We start from the raw sequence: 21,805 nt of genomic DNA, 5'->3' as shown, positions 1-21,805 counted from the left end.
TTGCTTGTCTTGAAATTAATTAGTTTACTAATGAAACCTGATGGGAGATGATTGCATTTGCCCATAAAATCGAGACAAATGAAGGCTTTCAAGTACATTAATGAAAGTCAAAACAACCCATTTATCCTTTATGATCATTTGTGCCGTTATTTGCAAAAAAAAATAGTCCTGCAGAGGTATTCATGGTAACTGCCAATAATAAATTTTAACCACGAGATAGTATTTCATTTTTTTGTAACAATGTGTACAATTTAATTAAAGAAATTTGATTTTGAATGTATAACAAGAGGACCAAGATGACCCTATATCGCTCATCTGATTGGACAAAGGGTTCTAAAGTTATTGGTCGGAGAACATACTGGACGCCTCCCGCCCGTACGACGGAGGTGAAACTATAATACGTCCCGTTTGAATCGGGCCAGCAGATTTTGAGGAGAAGATTTTGATAGTTTTCCATAGAGACCTATATAGTCCCGACCCCTGGCAGCCATCTTTTGTTACGAATCAACACGAGGTGAACAAGTTCGATAGAGGGTCACCTAAGGATCATTTCTGTAAACTTATTTTACAATCGGGCCAGCGGTTTCTGAGACGAAGTTTTCCTTTCGGCTGCCATGGCAACCAAAGTTCTGCATGGAACCACTTTTATTGAAGAAATCTGAAAAAGGACCACCCAAGAGTCATTCCTGTGAAGTTTGGTTGAAATTGTGTTTTAGGAGGAGAAGTTGTTTGAAGGAAAATACTTACGATGGACGGACGAGGCCGGACGACGGACGATCACCCTATCACAATAGCTCATGCTTAGCCCTTTGAACTCAGGTGAGCTAAAAAATAACTATGATTGCCTGCTAATTTGGCACGGAACCTACCAATAACAAAAACGTCATTTTTTCCTCTACAGGATTAATTTTCGCTGACAACTTTTACATTCGTAACTCCTCGGCCATTTTCCTTCCAAAACAAACTCCTATGCCGGTACATCAGTAGAAGTAGTTCGTATTTTTTTGAATAATTGTATTAATTAATTCTAGTGGTTTAACATGTATGTTGTAAATCTAAGTTTAAACTGCTTGCCAATGAAGTGAATTATTTCATAAACAAGTAAGATTCCCAAGAGAAAAGTCATTGAGTTTAACTGCTTAACTGAAATTACTTCGCAATCTACTTGCAGCGTAGTTAAAATGTAAAGATTTTTGGCATTGTAAACCGTCCATATACATTCGAGGTTGTTTTTGATGGAAAAAGGCCGAGGAGTTCCGAATGCCACTTCAAATTTTGTAAAAAGCGAACTTGTCTCACTGTCACACAAATGGTGAAAAATTAATTAGGTATTACCAAAAGATGGACTACCAAATAATGATAAATCTTACAATAAAGACCTCCCTTCGAGGTAATCAGTAACCGTATGTCTGTAGTCGGTTTATTACCAACAAGATAGCACGGGCACGTAACGATTCCGTCAATACCTATCTTGGCTCGATTTGTCATCGCTCGATTTCTCGCTGTTCTTTTTCTCGTTGCTTGCTTTTTCAAATGGCGGTTGCTCATCGTGGACAGCATGACATTTCTCTTTATTATCGCCGTAGTCGACATATTCATGATCGGTAGCATATTTTCCAGTGGGCATATGCCGGTCCAGCCCGTCTGCCGGTATGCCCATCTTCTTCAAAGCTCCGTTACTGAGGCTGCCAGCGGTAATGTATGGTGTGAAGGGTAACTTTTTGGTATTGTCGTTGGACGAGGTTCGTGTGATGTACGAGTTGCTGACGTCAGTTGAGCTTCGGTACCGCCATGACGTCATCGAACACATACAGACACGCAGTACTTGCTTCCGGAAGTTGCTGAAATAAGAGAATGTAAATATATATGACATTTGAAGCTTTATGATAGCGTACACCGTCCAATAATTCAGTAGTCCAGAAGTTCAGACGGCCTTTACAAAACCTGAAAACAGGATCTAGGCCAATCGTTGAGAAATATGCTACGGTCGTGAAGCAAGAGTCTGGGACATTTATAAAAGAAAATCATTTTTAAACATTTTATTTGTTAATTCGTTCTGTGCAAAATCAAATATAGGTGATGGACCCTGCCACTTGTACCTAGTACACGAGTATTGCGTTGTATTGACCTTCCAAGTAACACGAGCACTTTTCAGTCATGGAAGGGGGATAAGATATTGAACCAAACAATGTAGTAAATCTGTATGAATTAGGCAAATTATTCATTCGGAACACCTCGGCTAGTTTCCTTAGACTCAAACGTTATTAATCGGACAAGGTAAGGTGTACCGACCGACGACCGACATGTTTTTTGAAGGTTCACCAGTTATTATAAATTCCCGTGTTTGTGTATCGAATACCTTAAACCCACCTGTTACAGGCCATACACCTTAAACCCACCTGTTACAGGCCATACACCTTAAACCCACCTGTTACAGGCCATACACCTTAAACCCACCTGTTACAGGCCATACACCTTAAACCCACCTGTAACAGGCCATATACGTTAAAACCACCTGTTACAGGCCATACACCTTAAACCTATCTGTTACAGGCCATACACCTTAAGCCCACCTGTTACAGGCCATATACCTTAAACCCACCTGTTACAGGCCATACACCTTAAACCCACCTGTTACAGGCCATATACGTTAAACCCACCTGTTACAGGCCATATACCTTAAACCCACCTGTAACAGGCCATATACCTTAAACCCACCTGTTACAGGCCATATACGTTAAAACCACCTGTTACAGGCCATATACGTCAAACCCACCTGTTACAGGCCATATACATTAAAACCACCTGTTACAGGCCCGATACGTTAAACCCACCTGTTACAGGCCCAATACGTTAAACCCTACTGTTACAGGCCATATAGATGATGAAGTTGAGAGAGGAGTTGAGGTTGGCCATATACCTTAAACCCACCTGTTACAGGCCATATACCTTAAACCCACCTGTTACAGGCCATAAACCTTAAACTGACCTGTTACAGGTCATATAACTTCGACCCACCTGTTACAGGCCATATACGTTAAACCCACCTGTTACAGGCCATATACCTTAAACCCACCTGTTACAGGCCATATACCTTAAACCCACCTGTTACAGGCCATATACGTTAAAACCACCTGTTACAGGCCATATACCTTAAACCCACCTGTTACAGGCCATATACGTTAAAACCACCTGTTACAGGCCATATACCTTAAACCGCCCTGTTACAGGCCATATACCTTAAACCCAACTGTTACAGGCCATATACGTTAAAACCACCTGTTACAGGCCATATACCTTAAACCCACCTGTTACAGGTCATATACCTTAAACCCACCTGTTACAGGCGGTATACCTTAAACCCACCTGTTACAGGTCATATACCTTAAACCCACCTGTTACAGGTCATATACCTTAAACCCACCTGTTACAGGCCGTTTACCTTAAACCCACCTGTTACAGGCATTATACCTTAAACCCACCTGTAACAGGTCATATACCTTAAACCCACCTGTTACAGGCGGTATACCTTAAACCCACCTGTTACAGGTCATATACCTTAAACCCACCTGTTACAGGTCATATACCTTAAACCCACCTGTTACATGCCGTTTACCTTAAACCCACCTGTTACAGGCGGTATACCTTAAACCCACCTGTTACAGGTCATATACCTTAAACCCACCTGTTACAGGTCATATACCTTAAACCCACCTGTTACAGGCCGTTTACCTTAAACCCACCTGTTACAGGCCATATACCTTAAACCCACCTGTTACAGGTCATATACCTTAAACCCACCTGTTACAGGCGGTATACCTTAAACCCACCTGTTACAGGTCATATACCTTAAACCCACCTGTTACAGGTCATATACCTTAAACCCACCTGTTACAGGCCGTTTACCTTAAACCCACCTGTTACAGGCCATATATATGATGAAGTTGAAGGAGGAGTGGAGGTTGGCCATATACCTCAAACCTATCCTTTACAGGCCATATAGATGGTGAAGTTGAGGGAGGAGTTGAGGTTGGCCATATACCTTAAACCCACCTGTTACAGGCCATATAGATGGTGAAGTTGAGGGAGGAGTGGAGGTTGGCTATATACCTTAAACCCACCTGTTACAGGTCATATACCTTAAACCCACCTGTTACAGGTCATATACCTTAGACTCACCTGTTACTGGCCATATACCTTAATCCCACCTGTTACAGGTCATATAGATGGTGAAGTTGAGAGAGGAGATGAGGTTGGCCATATACATTAAACCCACCTATTACAGGCCATAAAGATGATTAAGTTGAAGGAGGAGTGGAGGTTGGCCATATACATTAAACCCACCTATTACAGGCCATATAGATGATGAAGTTGATAGAGGAGTGGAGGTTGGCCATTTACATTAAACCCACCTATTACAGGCCATAAAGATGATTAAGTTGAAGGAGGAGTGGAGGTTGGCCATATACATTAAACCCACCTGTGACAGGCCTTATAGATGGTGAAGTTGAAGGAGGAGTGGAGGTTGGCCATATACATTAAACCCACCTATTACAGGCCATAAAGATGATTAAGTTGATAGAGGAGTGGAGGTTGGCCATATACATTAAACCCACCTGTGACAGGCCATATAGATGGTGAAGTTGAGGGAGGAGTGGAGGTTGGCCATATACATTAAACCCACCTATTACAGGCCATAAAGATGATTAAGTTGAAGGAGGAGTGGAGGTTGGCCATATACATTAAACCCACCTATTACAGGCCATAAAGATGATTAAGTTGAAGGAGGAGTGGAGGTTGGCCATATACATTAAACCCACCTATTACAGGCCATATAGATGGTGAAGTTGAGGGAGGAGTCGAGGTTGGCCATATACCTTAAACCCACCTGTTACAGGTCATATAGATGGTGAAGTTGATAGAGGAGTGGAGGTTGGCCATATACATTAAACCCACCTATTACAGGCCATATAGATGGTGAAGTTGAGGGAGGAGTGGAGGTTGGCCATATACATTAAACCCACCTGTGACAGGCCATATAGATGGTGAAGTTGAGGGAGGAGTGGAGGTTGGCCATATACATTAAACCCACCTATTACAGGCCATATAGATGGTGAAGTTGAGGGAGGAGTGGAGGTTGGCCATATACATTAAACCCACCTGTGACAGGCCATAAAGATGGTGAAGTTGAGGGAGGAGTGTGGCCATATACCTTAAACCCACCATTACAGGTCATATACCTTAAACCCACCTGTTACATGTCATATACGTCAAACCCACCAGTTACAGGCCATATACCTTAAACCCACCTGTTACAGGCCATATACCTTAAACCCACCTGTTACAGGCCATATACCTTAAACCCACCTGTTACAGGCCATATACGTTAAACCCACCTGTTACAGGCCATATAGATGATGAAGTTGAGGGAGGAGTGGAGGTGGGCCAGCAAGGTGATGAACAAGTGCAGCTCGTACGAAAACGAATTGTTCACGTCCATGGCCGTTACGATGGCATACGGCGTCCAGCACACCACGAACGCTAGGAACACCACCAGCAGCGTCCGCGAGGAGCGCAGGGACTCAACCCACACCTTACGCATCCTGCAGAAAAAAATGGGGAGTTGGCTTTCATAGACAATATGTATGATAAGTATATGTGAAACTTGCTTGAGCTGAAATTGTTCAAGTACCTTATATTAGCCCCCCAATATCACAAAATCACTTATGTAATGCCTCGATCTCAATCTGAAATCGTTTGATCGCATTTCAGCATAGCATGATTCAAAATCGTGAATGCTTCTACTGTTTTAGAGGTGCTTTCGGACACATCTATGATGTGCTACCAGTCTTTCAAAAACCGAAGCTTTAGGCTCTAAACGTGACCCGGGATGGCCTTCAACTAAGTTGATTTCGGATATTTTCAGTCTAAACTGGTGTTTTCTGTTGTAATGTAAGGATTTTGACGCCATTTTGACGTGGTAATTTCATTAGACAAAAAGGAAGGCCTGAACATGCTGGTGCTAAACACTCATGACATGGGGAGTATCCGTACCTCAGAGGGTCTTCCAGATTGAGAGAAAACACGTCCTTCTTGCGCTTGTAAATCTTGTAGAAGATCATGATGAAGCAAGCGCCCATCATGACAAGAGGAGAGCCGATGAAACCCGCCGACACGACCAGGGTGTATGAAAAGCTTGCAGTCCTGTCCCAGATGCACTGAAATGTTGTAGAGATGATGATAAAGAAGCAAGAGCTAGTCAATCTCATTGTGTTCCACACTTAACAAACAGCTAAACAACATCAATGTGTTCCTAACTAAGAAAAATAGCAACCATGACTACCAGAACATGAATGTGTTCCACAATTAACCAAGACCATCACAACCTCAATGTGTTCCACGTAAAGCCATGAGCAAGTCAACCTCAATGTGTTCCACGTAAAGTCATGCGCAAGACAACCTCAATGTGTTCCGCACTTAATAAAGACCATCACAGCCTCAATGTGTTCCGCACTTAATGAAGACCATCACAACCTCAATGTGTCCCACATATAACCAAGAGCACAAAAAAAACAATGTGTCCCACGCTTAACCAGCCGCACCACAACCTCAATGTGTCCCACGCTTAACCAACAGCACAATCTTAATGTGTTTCACACTTGCTCAAGAGCACTACAATCTACATGAGTTCCACACTTTACCAATAGCATCGAAACCCAAGTGTTTCACACTTATCCAAGAGCACTACAACCTCAACGTGTTCCACACTTAACCAACAGCACCACGACCTCAATGTGTTCCAAACTTTACCAACAGCAACACAACCTAAACGTGTTCCACACTTAACCAACAGCACCGCAACCTCAATGTGTTCCACACTTAACCAATAGCACCACAACCTCAATGTGTTTCACACTTAACCAGCAAAAACACAACCTCAATATGTTTCACACTTAACCAACAGCACCACAACCTCAATGTGTTCCACACTTAACCAATAGCACCACAACCTCAATGTGTTTCACACTTAACCAACAGCACCACAACCTCAATGTGTTTCACACTTAACCAACAGCACCACAACCTCAATGTGTTTCACACTTAACCAATAGCACCACAACCTCAATGTGTTTCACACTTAACCAACAGCACCACAACCTCAATGTGTTTCACACTTAACCAACAGCACCACAACCTCAATGTGTTTCACACTTAACCAACAGCACCACAACCTCAATATGTTTCACACTTAACCAGCAACAACACAACCTCAATATGTTTCACACTTAACCAGCAACAACACAACCTCAATATGTTTCACACTTAACCAGCAACAACACAACCTCAATGTGTTTCACACTTAACCAGCAACAACACAACCTCAATGTGTTTCACACTTAACCAACAGCACCACAACCTCAATGTGTTCCACACTTAACCAACAGCACCACAACTTCAATGTGTTCAACACTTAACCAACATCACCACAACCTCAATGTGTTTCACACTTAACAAAGAGCACCACAGCTTCAATGTGTTTCACACTCTACCAAGAGCTCCACAACCTCAATGTGTTTCACACTTAACAAAGAGCACCACAATCTCAATGTGTTTCACACTTTATCGAGAGCTCCACATCCTATTGGTCAGGAAATACAAGAGATCGATGCACACTTGTCGATATCGGCTTGTTATATCCACGTTTGGTGAGCACGGGGCTCTCCAGAATACTTGCCATGCCTTCTAGTTTTTGTCAATTTACATTTACATCAATAAATTAAAAACGAAACTTGTCAGTCTTTCTTTTCCGAAATGTAGTCAAGGAATATAAACACGAACACTCAGATGGCAATGGTCAACACTACGAATAACCAGAAACAGTGCAACCGGTCGATCAAGGGAGGCTACTCTACAATTAAATATGCGAAGTTGTTGCTACACAGATTAAGTCTCAAGAGAATGTCTTCGAACACTGATTAAGCACTTGATTGTCAGTACTCGAGGTCTTCCTCTGTTCTACGGCAACGAAAATCCTTTGAATCATTTACTAATGAAAGGTTTTTCGCTTTAATTTGTTCGATTTGATGGACAAAGATAGTCCAAACTCTTAAAAAAGAGATATCATCATGAACATGGAGGGTACTTAAAACGACATAAAAGCAAACGACATGTTAACGTACAGAGAAACCAGTGCCACACAGTGTCGCATTATTCACCGAGATAAATAGAAGTGACTTTGATAGAGAATATAGTTGCAAATTAAAAAGCATTATCTGACTTTTTAGGCAAATTATCTGAAATGAAAAAAAAAATCCCCAATCTTATCTGATACTCGTCTGAAGTATGTGTTGACATCGGCACATCAAAGTCCATATGAGCTGATCTAGTGTAGTACAGCTTGGGGGCGCACCTTAAGCTGCGCCCCACTCCCAAGAATCGAAGAATCGTTGTATTAAAATTATCTTATTTCTTTCTCCATCCGCGCAAGGAAATCACTTTTCCCTTATTTACAGTCTACCGACACACACATACACGTTTTGGAATAACGCTATCAAAAGGGATGAAGTAGAACTCGGGATTAATTACTGGGTAATATATGATATACGATATATATAATACACCCATCATAAGCAGTGATTTTTTTGTGCAATTTACTGCTTTCTAAAGGCTGTTTCCCCTAGCAAAAAAATGGTTCATTTATCCCAAAAATTCATGATATTTTCCCAATTAATTGAATACAGATCCTGTGAATAAATAAAGCAATGAATTTATTATAAAATAAATTAAACCTTAATAAAACTAGCTCTTTTACAGCATATTGTATGCATAAAAAAGTAAAAACATGTATATTTGCTATTTTGGCATGATTTTGTATTTTTCCCAAAGTCGAAAAAAAATCCATATTTGGAAAGAACAGTCGGTGAAAATAACTCAAAAAAAGATGATAAGATTTCCAATAATTAATATATCTCTGATCCACACCGCCACCTACTGTGTACCTACCGGTTAGTTACTTCCTCTGTTAACAAACTGACTGACGTCTAGAACTGACCTGGTGGTTTTTCTTGTCAAAGTAGTGGTCGCCCCAGCCCACAAAGTTAGGGAACTCCATGAGGAACCCCGTGATCCACGCGCATGCGCATAGAGCAATACAGATCGGCCTCTGAAAAATATGAACGTGCACATGATAAAAAAAAAAGCAGTTATTATCAAACTCTAGTGTGATTTAAGTTCAATCCCGTCGGCTCGAAGTTGATTGGCTCGATGTTCTCGTAGGCTCGATTATTGTACATGGTTTTTTTTTGGTATAGGATTAGGCATGTGCCATTCCTTAAAATCGAGCTGTATATGGTTAAAAAGTGGGAAGGAGGAAGGGGGTATTACCCTAAAAAAGTTTAGCTATTTGTACTCTGATATGGTGCATTTTGGCAAATTTTAAAAAAAAATCTGCGACATTGACGTTAAAATTTAAGTAGGCTACGACAATTTGAAACAACACGCTGCTAGATGATATCATTTTTGTTAACATGGCCAGCTAAATGACCACACTTATCCTTCCCTAATATTCTGATTGTTTGGTTAGCCCAGAGCACAATCGTTTTTCACCAAATCGCCTCGGTTTCGATTTTCGGCTGGGAACTCCGGATTCCCAAAAAAACACAAGACCACTACACTCTCGCGAAACATTGTGCTAACGAGAGCGATTAATGTGATATTGCAGTACAGTCAAACCCCGTTGGCTCGAACTCGTTTGGCTCGAATTCCTCGTTCGCTCGAACTGGATGTTAAGGACCCATTTCTTTAAACTGATGGTAATAATTCCCGCTTTGCTCGAAGTTTCCGAGGAAAATACCTCGGTCCAAAGGAGTTCGAGCCAACGGGGTTCGGCTGTAATTTGTTTCGCAATTCGTGTAAAAACTAAAATGTTTCAATTCTCAAAACATATTCTAGTAATGTGATTAGTTAAAAAAAAAATATTTTTCAACGATTGTGAAGAAGGTTATGATAACTTACTACTAAGTTATTATTGTTGGCACGATGTTGCGCGAGAGTGTGTTCTTGTGTTGTGGGGGAAACCGGAGTATCCGGAGAAAACCCGCTTGTCCGGCTTGGTGACCACTAACCAAACTCAAATGATGTTTATAAACTTTGAGTAAAAACAACATAAAATACGGAATTCCATGGAAGAACCAATTCCATGATTTTTTTTTCACTGATGATTAAAATATAGTTAATATACAAGTAACTACCCTGTGGTGTTTACGATAAACGCCTGCAGAATCACTTGTAGCGTTCCCCTCGAAGCGCATTCTTCGTTTATTTAAAGCTGCACTCTCACAGATGGACCGTTTTCCCAACTTTTTGTTGTTATTTTGGAATGAGCAAATGTTAACGTAAATCTCTGGAAACCATTGATACAAGACTGCTGATAAAAGATCAGATCGCAGTTTTTCTTATTTACGTTCAAAAATTAATGTTTTATAGCGAAAAGCGTTACTAACGCTTTAAGAAAAAGGAATTTTCGGTATAGAACATAATTTTTTTAACGTAAATATGAAAACTGCGATCTGATCTTTTGTCCGCAGTCTTTTATTACCGATGTTCAGACATTCACGCAAAAATGTGTTTGTTAACAGAAAATGATAAAAAAAAGGTCAATCTGTGAGAGTGTAGCTTGAATAGCAATTCTAACGATCTTGGGCGAAATAGATCATATTTCATAACAATCATTAACACATGTGCATTAGTTTGAACTATTGATGATGTTTTATAATTGTTTCAAACATTTTATACATTATAATTTAATTATAATTATAATTTAATTATATACATTAAATAGATCATTAACACATGTGCATTAGTTTGAACTATTGATGATGTTTTATAATTGTTTCAAACATTTTATACATTATAATTTAATTATAATTATAATTTAATTATATACATTAAATAGATCATATTTCATAACAATCATTAACACATGTGCATTAGTTTGAACTATTGATGATGTTTTATAATTGTTTCAAACATTTTATACACATTTATCATGCAATTACATTTTTGATGCCTGGCCCTATAAAAAGTAAACGAGTCCCTTAAGAAACGTAACATGTGTGGGTGCCGTAAAATTGGTTTCAAATATTTTATTAAAAGTTGGTCGACTTATTTTTCCAAAAAATGATAAAAAGTACTCTAACCGCACTTTTTCAAGTTTACATTATAACTATTGACAAAAATGATTGTGATTTATCACCCTCTTATTTTTTTTAAATGTGGAAGAATTTTCCAACAATAATTGTTGGGCTGATTTTCAAATTGGAAAATCCATTTTCCAATGGGAAGGCCATTTTCCAATGGGATTCCCATTGGAAAAGTTGACTTTAAATGCAAAAAAAACATATCTCTGAATCAAATATCAGGAAAAAAAATAATCTCTTATTAGTATTACCAAACCCGTTTAAAAAATACAAAAATAAAAAACATTGAGTTCAAAGCAAAGAAATTGAGTTTGCAAAAATTCCGGATTTGCAAACTTAATCCGGATGCTGTTTTATATCGAAAATTCACTCATCTCATGAAACGCACGAAATCCGCGTGAATTCAGTGGTTCTTAATTGATTTTCCATTCAAGTATAAAAAATCACCTGCGCCTGTGCTGATATATATTTTATCAAAACAAAATAAAACCCTCTAAGTTCATTGCCAGGCCAAGTGGTTGTCGGCCATAAACGAGAACAAATACGGATATTCCCTGTTAGTTAGCCTGTAGAACACGCAACATTTCTGCATCGAATGTAACTTAAAACTGAAATTATAGGACGAGCACGCTATATTTAAATATATCACAATATTTATCAATTGAATTGTTAATCTGGCATTAGTTCGTACTATATTATAAATACACGAGCCTCCTAATGCGTAAACGTATCTTAAAATACTCAAATGTTATTTTAACAGATACTTGCACCTTACGATACAAAGACGTGTCTTATAATACACTCGTACCTTATAATACACGCACTCACCTTATAATACACACACTAGCCTTATATTATGCACATTCACCTTACAATACGCACATTCACCTTATAATACGCACATTCAACTTACAATACGCACATTCACCTTACAATACGCACATTCACCTTATAATACGCACATTCACCTTACAATACGCACATTCACCTTATATTACGCAAATTCACCTTATAATACATACCAAAAACGTATAATACATACACTTACCTCATAGTACATACACAAATCTTATAATGCATACACGTACATTATAATATACAAAAGTACCTAATAATACATACCAGAACCTTAAAATACACACACATACCTTATAATACATACCCGAACCTTATCATAAATACCCAAGCCTTGTAATACAAACAAGTACCTTATAATACATACACGTACCTTATAATGCATACACGTACCTTACAATAAACACACGTACCTTATTCGCACACACAAGTACCTGATTTGCTAACACGTCCCTTATAACAAACATGTCTCTTATAATATACACGTACCATGTAATACACACACGTACCTTATAATACACATACGTCCCTTATAATACATACACGTACCATGTAATACACACACGTACCTTATAATGCTCGCACAAGTAACTTATATGCACACACGTACCTTATAGTACACACATGTACCTTATAATACACACACGTACCTTATAATAGACGCACGTACCTTATAGTACACACATGTACCTTATAATACACACACGTACCTTATAATACATACACGTACCTTATAATACATACACGTACCTTATAATACATACACGTACCTTATAATACATACACGTACCTTATAATACACACACGTACCTTATAATACACACACGTACCTTATAATACATACACGTACCTTATAATACATACACGTACCTTATAATACATACACTTTCGTTATAATACACACACGTACCTTATAATACACATACTTCCCTTATAATACACACACGTACCTTATACTACACGCACGTGCCCTATAATACACACACGTAACATAAAATACACGTACGTACCCTGTAATACACACACGTAGCTTATTATACACACATGTCCCTTATAATACATACACGTGCCTTATAATACACACACTTACCTTATAATACACACACTTACCTTATAATACACGCACGTACCTTATAATACACACACGTAGCTTATAATACACACACGTACCGTACCCTATAATACACACACGTAACTTATACTACACGCACGTACCCTATAATACACACACGTAACTTATACTACACGCACGTACCCTATAATACACACACGTAACTTATAAAACACGCACGTGCCCTATAATACACACACGTAGCTTATTATACACATATGTCCCTTATAATACACACACTTACCTTATAATACACACACGTAACTTATAATACACGCACGTACCCTATAATACACACACGTAGCTTATAATGCACACACACATACCTTATAATACACACACTTACCTTATAATAGACACACGTCCCTTAAAATACATATACGTGCCTTATAACACAAACATGTCCATTATAATACACATACGTCCCTTATAATACATACACGTGCCTTATAATACACACACTTACCTTATAATACATACATTTCCCTTACAAAACACACACGCTCCTTATAATACATACACGTCCCTTAAAATACACACACGTGCCTTATAACACAAACATGTCCATTATAATACACATACGTCCCTTATAATACATACACGTGCCTTATAATACACACACTTACCTTATAATACACACACGTACCTTATAATACATACACGTACCTTATAATACACACACGTACCTTACAATACACAGACGTACCTTATAATACACACCCGTACCTTATAATACACGCACGTACCTTATAATACACACTCGTACCTTATAATACACACACGTCCCTTTTAACACACACAGACGTCCCTTATAATACACACGTGTACCTTATAATACATACCCGAACATAATAATACAAACGTACCTGTTACTTAGTTATACATACTTACTCATTGTAAAGCACACATGCATCTCATACATACCTTATAGATGCGGTGGTACCATCCGTTGGCGCAAACGTACACGTATCTGTTCAAGGTGAGAAGTGTGAGGGACAGGAAGGCGCAAAAGCAGGCGGTTAAACACATGCTCGCGACCACCTCACATAGCAGCCACCGGCCTTGGAACCAGCGTTCACCCTTCACCACGCCTGGGAAACAAACAAAAAATGCATTTTCAAGTTTAAAGCTGCACTCTCACAGATTGAACGTTTTGACAACTTATTTATCTTTTGTCTTGGAACAAGCCAAATTTTGCGAAAATGCATGGAAACGAGTGATAAAAGACTGCTGACTAAAGATCAGACCGGAGGTTTCATACTTATGTTCAAAATTTGATGTCTTATGCGTCTTTCCTAGCGCGTTGAGTAACGCTTTTAACCATAAATCTTTAATTTTTAAACGAAAATATGAAAAACTGCGATCTGATCTATTGTCAGCAATTTCATATTACTGCTTTTCAGATTTTTATGCAAAAAATTACTAATTCCAAGAAAAAAGTAATAAATAAATAAGTTGTCAAAACGGTAAACCTGTGAGAGTGCAGCTTTTATGCATCGATTAAAGATGGAAATTGCAGGAGAATGCCAAGGTTCGTCAGTTTTGTATCGGTCAATATAGGGACATAACTCGACAATTAGTTAAGCCCGAGTTATGGATCTTGCTAAATGAGTGGGTTTTGTCACTCGTAACATGTGTATTAAGTTTTAACTGGTTCTAAAAATTAAACTTTAATGATTTCATTCGGTTCGACGAGAGATCTTTATGATTATCACGATTATTGCACTAGTACTGAAGTATTTTTCAATTTTCTGAAAATATGCGGAAAGTGCTTGTCGCTCGGACCCACATGTGATCTTCATATAGCTTGGGCACTAACAATGACCCTTCAGTCCTTTTATATTGTTTAAAAAGTAATAATATAACATTTTAATACTATTCTAAGAGTTTTACTTGAAAAATATAATAATGTAGTCGAACACCGTTGGCTCAAACTCGTTTGGCTCGAACTTTTCGTTGGCTCGAACTGGATGTGTAGGTCCCATTTCTTTACACTGGAGGTAAGAATTCCCGCTGGGCTCGAAATTTCCGAGGCCCGAAGTATTTTCGCCGGTCCCCGGGAGTTCGAGCCAACGGGGTTGGACTGTATATATTCTGACATTTTGCTTTACGTTTCCAGTTAAAAATAATCACAGAATCAGTTGAATCCCTTGCATGACGTCATGATCTCTGTGCTCGGGTTCGGGAATATTAACCCGATTCCCTTTCGCTAGGAGCAGGGCGAAATTCTAGAAATTGTCGATCACGAGTAAGTTTAAGAATCATAAATACAGTGTGTGTATACCACGTGATAAATTACGTCATAAATGCTACGTCGGACGGCAATATTTTGCTTCGAATGAAGACTTAAAACTTTTATTTTTCTTCACCGATTTAAATGAGACAAAGGGCAGTCTATGCCACTTAAAGAGCCCCGTATTCGTTTTATTACCGGAGTTTGATTAGGTGATTAGTTTCTTCAAACACTGTTTCCAAAATAATGTTTTGACAGTTCTCAATCAGGCGGCAGTTTTGCGAAAAGGTTTATCGAAATGTTTTCAGAAACTAAACTCTCAATCAAACTCTGGTAACAGACCAAAGGCGAAGCCTGCGATAAAAGCTTGTTATCTTTGTTTAAAGTCTTCTTTCGAAGCAAAATATTGCCTCCCGACAGAGCTTTTTTGACGCAATTTATCACGTGGAATACACACACACTGAAATAAAACAATTTTAATTCTTGTAGCGCGGTTTCTAAAGGTAGACCATAATTATACCTAGTATACACATGGGATCGGCAACGGCGGCCACACAAAGGTCTGCTAGCGCCAGGTTGATGACGAAATCCCGGCCCACGCGGTTCATTGCGCGAGTTGTTATGGAGACCACAAGGATGATCAAATTGCCGAACGTCCCCACGAAGAGCGCCACCGAAACCACAATGCAGTAGATGAGTGCCAACAGGAAATCGGTCTCGAGGAGTGGCGCCATGTAGCTTACCATTTCCTCGTACACGGACCCGTTACAGGCCACTGGTAGTTCCATTAACTCATCCAGGCTGGCGTTTGTAAGATTGAGACGCTCCAGCTGTAATTTGGAAGGGGAATAAAACATCTGAGTTAACCAAGGTCGTTCACTACCGGTTTTAGACGGGGCGCACCCGGCGCGCGCCCCCTCTTAAATTGGTCCAAGTTGTTTATGTCAATATCCCAGAAACAGTATGAAAAGAATAGACACTTGAATGCACTTTTCCCAACTTAAATGGCTCATTTTTTCCTTGCGGATGATCTTACGTCCCAATTAACTCATTAAACCCTGTATTTTTGTCCGTATCAATTGGAAAGGGGGCGTACTTCCTTAGTTGCGCTCTCAAACCGCGCCCCCTCTTACGCTAAATCCTGAATCAGTTCCTGTCGTTTATTGTAACAAGAAGTTGGGTTCGCGGTGTCGGTAATTATTCGTTAAGTTATGCTCATTCAATACGGAACTTAAATGATATTTGTACACCAAAAATTGAGTCTGCATAGGTTTAACTGAAAATATGAGTCTGCAACCAAAGATGGCGAACAAAATGATGAAACTGGCGTAATGGTGTTGATAATTTCGCTGGGTAAAAGGAGTTGGGTGAATATGTATACTAAATAATTGTACGCTCTTTTGATCTACTGTTTCTGCTGGCTTTCAGTGTTAATAAAGACCAAGTAAAAAGTGAATGATACATTTAAGAAGCATCCATTTTGTGCGTCTCCGCTTGAAATATGAACCAATCAAAACGTTTTCTGTGCAGTAAATCTTATCAGAAACCTTAATATACAACATTTGATTGGTTAAAATCTGGCTCTAATATCAATATTGTTACAGTTACATCGGAAAAAATTGCAGACTCACTTTACAGATAGTACCCAACCCACTGTTTTTTTTTAGGTGTGGGTGTGTGTTTTTTGTATTTGCGGAATGTTACGTTTACAATTTGATAATAATAATAATAATAATAATAATAATAATAATAATAATAATAATAATAATAATAATTATCATCATCATCATCATCATCATCATTATAATTCAAATGATGATAATAATAATAATAATAATAATAATTATTATTATTATAATAATAATTATAAATAATAATAATTCTAATGATAATAGAAATAATAATAATAATAATAATAATAATAATAATAATAATAAAAATAATAATAATAATAATAATAATTATATGAATAACATATAAAACAAATAATATAAGCTCAACTAAAATGGGAATATATATGTATATAAATGTACTTTTGTTCAAACCGTTTATTATTCTTTTGAAACAGCATAGTTCGGAACTTCAAAGCTTTTTAAACCAGACTGAATACATAAAAATTATATTACGTATAAAATGAATTTCTACAAATTAAATACACTATTTTCCGCATTGTGTAAGCATTTAAGATATCCATTTCCTTAAAAGGTGTTATTACTACTTATCAAAGACACAGTTCTGTCACAATTTGTAAGCATTTACGGTTTCCATTTCCTGAAAGGAGAAACTAATGACCGGAATCATGTACCTGTAATGAGAGTCATACATGTTCAGTTGTCAATAAACTTCTGTTCAAAATAATCTCAATGTTACCTCTGAATAATTTACTGACTTTTATTTTGAAATTTTGCATAATTGTTGACGAGTCTTCTAGACAACATAAGTCCTACATCTTTGAATGCGTGTTCCATAAAACATATCTATAGTGTATGCATTTCAGAAAAAAAAGAAAAATCAATTAAAACCAGTCTGACTACAGTCAAAAAGTACTTTTATTAGTGTTTACGCTCACGTTTCCGCCAATTACATCTCCATCTATAATCGCCTAAGTTTCATTTATTCATTTTTGGTTTCATGAAGTGGGTGATTTAATTGTTCGCGAAAGTGCGCTGGATAGCTTAGAGACGTTTCGAGCCAAACACTTAGATAAATAATATTTATATTTCGTCTTTTAAGTCGGCGCCAAAGTCATTAAGACTTTATTTAATACGTTCCAACTGACTTATATTATGACGTCATGTATGTTAGTTGTATTGAGGTCATTCTTAACAATTACTTATTGACGACCGATATGATATTCGTAATAGTTAGATGATATGGAATAAAATCTAAATGATAACGAATGGGCGAAGTAAGCGTAGCAAACGCGCCCTTCTTCATCATTCATATTTTACTTTAGGTCAACTAACTGAATAAGACGACAACCTCATCAACCTCTGTCAACGCAAAACTGTCGGAAGGAGTGTTTATATGATAAGTGACAGTAGGCGGACCTTTAAACACCCGCGAAAATTGAAATTCTTAATAATTAAGCCTAGTACTTAATGATTGCCTTTCTGCAATTGCATTGGCTGAACATTGTATTCTAACGTGTTCTTACATTCGCAATAGGAAAAGCTAATGTATACAGCATAGTCGGTCAAACGGTCTAAAACTGTCGTGGCTGGTGAACATGTCTAAAGTGATACTGTTATTTAAAATCAATACATATACATGTATAACAAACATAAATTGGGTGAGAAGCCTTGATCTTCTTACTGAATAATGGATTTATGGAAAATATTAATTACTGATAACAAGATTGTAACCGTGTATTTAATAGCTGAAATATTAAGTGATTGGTGAGTGCTAAAATATTTACAGTGACCAACTATCGTCTCATAAAGTAGAAATACCGTGTTTTCTGCAACTTTCTTTCAAATTAAACACGGTATCCTTCACAAAAATCTTCTTTTTTTCGATATTTATTCATCATTTTCGGTAAATTAAAACAATTTTATTTGTTGTGGTACATCTTATTTGGGAGTAAGAGTGCATCCTTAAAACAAAAGAATAACAGCTGCCAATTCATTGTCAATTGCATGATAATTCATATTGTTTACGGCAATGCTGTTTTAGCAAATACAATGTTTGCTTATAATTGCTCTAAATGTATCCTTGATGGATGATGAGGCTTTTCAAACAATACGACGAGGTTGAAATTGATCACCAAGCTGGTGGATATTTTTTTGATATGCATTTATCAAAGAATTCGTTTCATGGCACCAATTAGTGTACAGACTCATGCGTCCGCCAATGTGATTGCCGGACAGATTCATATTCAATCATTTAGAAGAGTTTTGACGAGGCCAGTCATCAAAACACATAATTTCCATTTGGGTATTAATGGATTTTATTACGGGTGTTATTTAGAAGTCCGTATATGCGGTTTAGAGGTATTTCGCGCTAAACACTAAGACATTAAGCATTTTTGTTTAAGTATTCTAAATAATAACGTTGGCAGCGCGCTGCGCCCGGCCAACCGATTACCTGTTTAGAAGACCAAGAATGAGCACTTGTATCTGTTACTTAAATGACTAAATGGAATTTCGGCGGTCGTTTTCGTCGGAGACTTTCTAAATTAATAAATCAAAACAGGATAGCACAGAGGTAAGCACACTTGCTTCTCACCAAGCGACCAGGCTCCGATTCGCGGACTGGGCGCAGGTGTGTTTGGTTTGTGGTCACCAAGCCGGAAAAGTGGGTTTTCGCCGGATACTACGGTTTCGCCCCACATCACAAGACCAAACACTCGCGTGAAATCGTGCCAACGAGAGGAAATAATATAATGTTGTTATGACTTGTTTCACAAACGTTGTAAAATATATATATGCTTAAATTAAAATTAAATCAGAATCCGTTCGATGATTCCATTTGCGGATATAAAAACACTAAAAACAAAACAATATCATTGGCTTGCGGTGTTTCGTTAACAAATCCTAACACCCATGTGTTCCTGTATCTGCTTCCATTTGCTGGCTACTAGTCCGTCCGTCCGTCCGTCCGTCCGTCCGTCCGTCCGTCCGTCAATTTTCATAAACGTCTTGTTTCGTCGCCCGTCTATCTTACTGCCCGAGCTCCACTCTCACAGATGGACCATTTTAACATTTTGTTTGTCTTGGAATGAGCAAAAACTTTGCGTTAATATCTGGAAACCATTGATAAAAGGACTGGTGACAAAATATTATGTCGCCCTTTATAATTCGTATAGAGGGAAATTGTTTGTTTTAGTGTAAGATTGAAATATATTTCACGAAGTGAGCACTAAAATTTATATTTTCAAGTGTGACGTAGCCACGAGTGAAATACACTTTCGGTGTTCTTGAGGTGAAATATATTGCACTGAAGCACTTTTTTTCTTTTTATTATATACCTAAAACTGAATTTAAAGTTATTCAATAATATATTTTAATAAAACACGCGCCAATTTGTATGCACACATAACGTCATTTCGGAAATGACGTCGTTGAAATTGTGTCCCTGCCCTGTGCGCGCTGACGTTTGATTTGGAACGGGCTTAAATTTAAAAAAAAAACAACATCAATTTGATATTTTCACTGTTTGAAACAGTGAAATATCGATTTTATTAAACTGATAGATCTCTATAAACCACCGGAAACTATATAATAACTACTTTAATTTAAGTACGACAAAAAGCGGTCCAAAATATGTCGCCGAATATTATTACCAAAAATTTGTTTTTTTTTTATAATTCAAACAATCCAGTGTTACATACCTCAAGCATGCAGCCATCTATCCTATCAATAAACTCTAGCGACGGGGAATTCATCATGTTTTCAACGTTTTATCTTTATTTGATTCCAGTTCCTTTCAACTTTACTTCAAGAAGATATGTAAACAACAGCGTATATCCGATAGCTATTGAAAATCGTATTCAGTGGTAGCAGGTAACAATACCGATGGAACAATGTCACATGACAGTACGACGTCACATGAACAAGTGTCGTCTGCCAATAGATATATAAGCCGAATAATGTCACATGGCAGCACGACGTCGTCGTCTACCAATGGCGATACGAGTCCATCAACTTGCTATCTCTTACTACAAGAAACGCAAAACAGGTTTTTAAACCGGTTATCAAGAATCATAAAAATGCTCGTCTTGGAAGAAAAAGGGATAAAAAAGTAATGAATGAGATGATTTAAGATCTTAGATAACCTAGATGTTTCATACACAATCAGGCGCGTAGCTAGGGCCATTTGGCAGATGAATGCCTAACCCTTTCATTCCCACCCCGGTTGACAACAGTGGCGTACCTGACGCATTTTGAATTGTACGCCCGTATTTATTGCGTTGGCCCAATCGTAACAACTCGGCCATCTCCGGGAAGCTTCGAGATAGTCAATTATTTTTTTTGAAAATGGCCGAGGTGTTCCGACTGGCGTAAGCCATCGAGGTGTGAAGGTATTCATTAGTATATGAAGGTCTGAAATCGTTATATGGGTTGGGAGCGGGGCCCGTGTCCCCTCCAAAAGGAACATTTTGTATACTTATAAAAGAACTATTTCCAATTATTCTGAACGTTAATATTCAGTGAAATAGCAATAAACAAAAAAGAGTTAAACGTTGTGGCTTATTTATACTCGCACTCGGGTAACAGCCATTTGGCGCGTGCTCCGATAAGATTGTTAGTCATTTTAGAGTTTTGGAGCATAGTGCTCAGACAGAATGTAACCCTGGTTAGAGTTACGCTGGTTCTTTAACGTGCACCAGTGTATAGCACTGTTGCACGAAACCCCCAATTTAACGTCCCTCTCGGAGGACGATTAGTATTTTAGGGCTGCAGCTCC

General features: G+C 38.1%; 1 protein-coding gene across 1 annotated transcript; it reads right to left on the bottom strand.

Moving 5' to 3' along the window:
- Positions 1-1,459: 1,459 nt before the first annotated feature.
- Positions 1,460-20,786, bottom strand: LOC128205822 (melatonin receptor type 1B-B-like). The gene is made up of 7 exons (XM_052907819.1): positions 20,730-20,786; positions 15,918-16,227; positions 14,089-14,255; positions 9,053-9,163; positions 6,055-6,218; positions 5,397-5,603; positions 1,460-1,841 (listed from the first exon to the last, which is right to left on the bottom strand). The coding sequence occupies exons 1-7, from the start codon at positions 20,784-20,786 to the stop codon at positions 1,460-1,462; spliced, it is 1,398 nt and encodes a 465-aa protein (XP_052763779.1).
- Positions 20,787-21,805: the final 1,019 nt, after the last annotated feature.

The sequence above is a fragment of the Mya arenaria genome, chromosome 2 (genome assembly GCF_026914265.1).
Source record: "Mya arenaria isolate MELC-2E11 chromosome 2, ASM2691426v1".
NCBI classification, from domain to species: domain Eukaryota; kingdom Metazoa; phylum Mollusca; class Bivalvia; order Myida; family Myidae; genus Mya; species Mya arenaria.
Note: the sequence above shows the minus strand (reverse complement) of the source record. Positions and strands in the feature narration are given on the sequence as shown.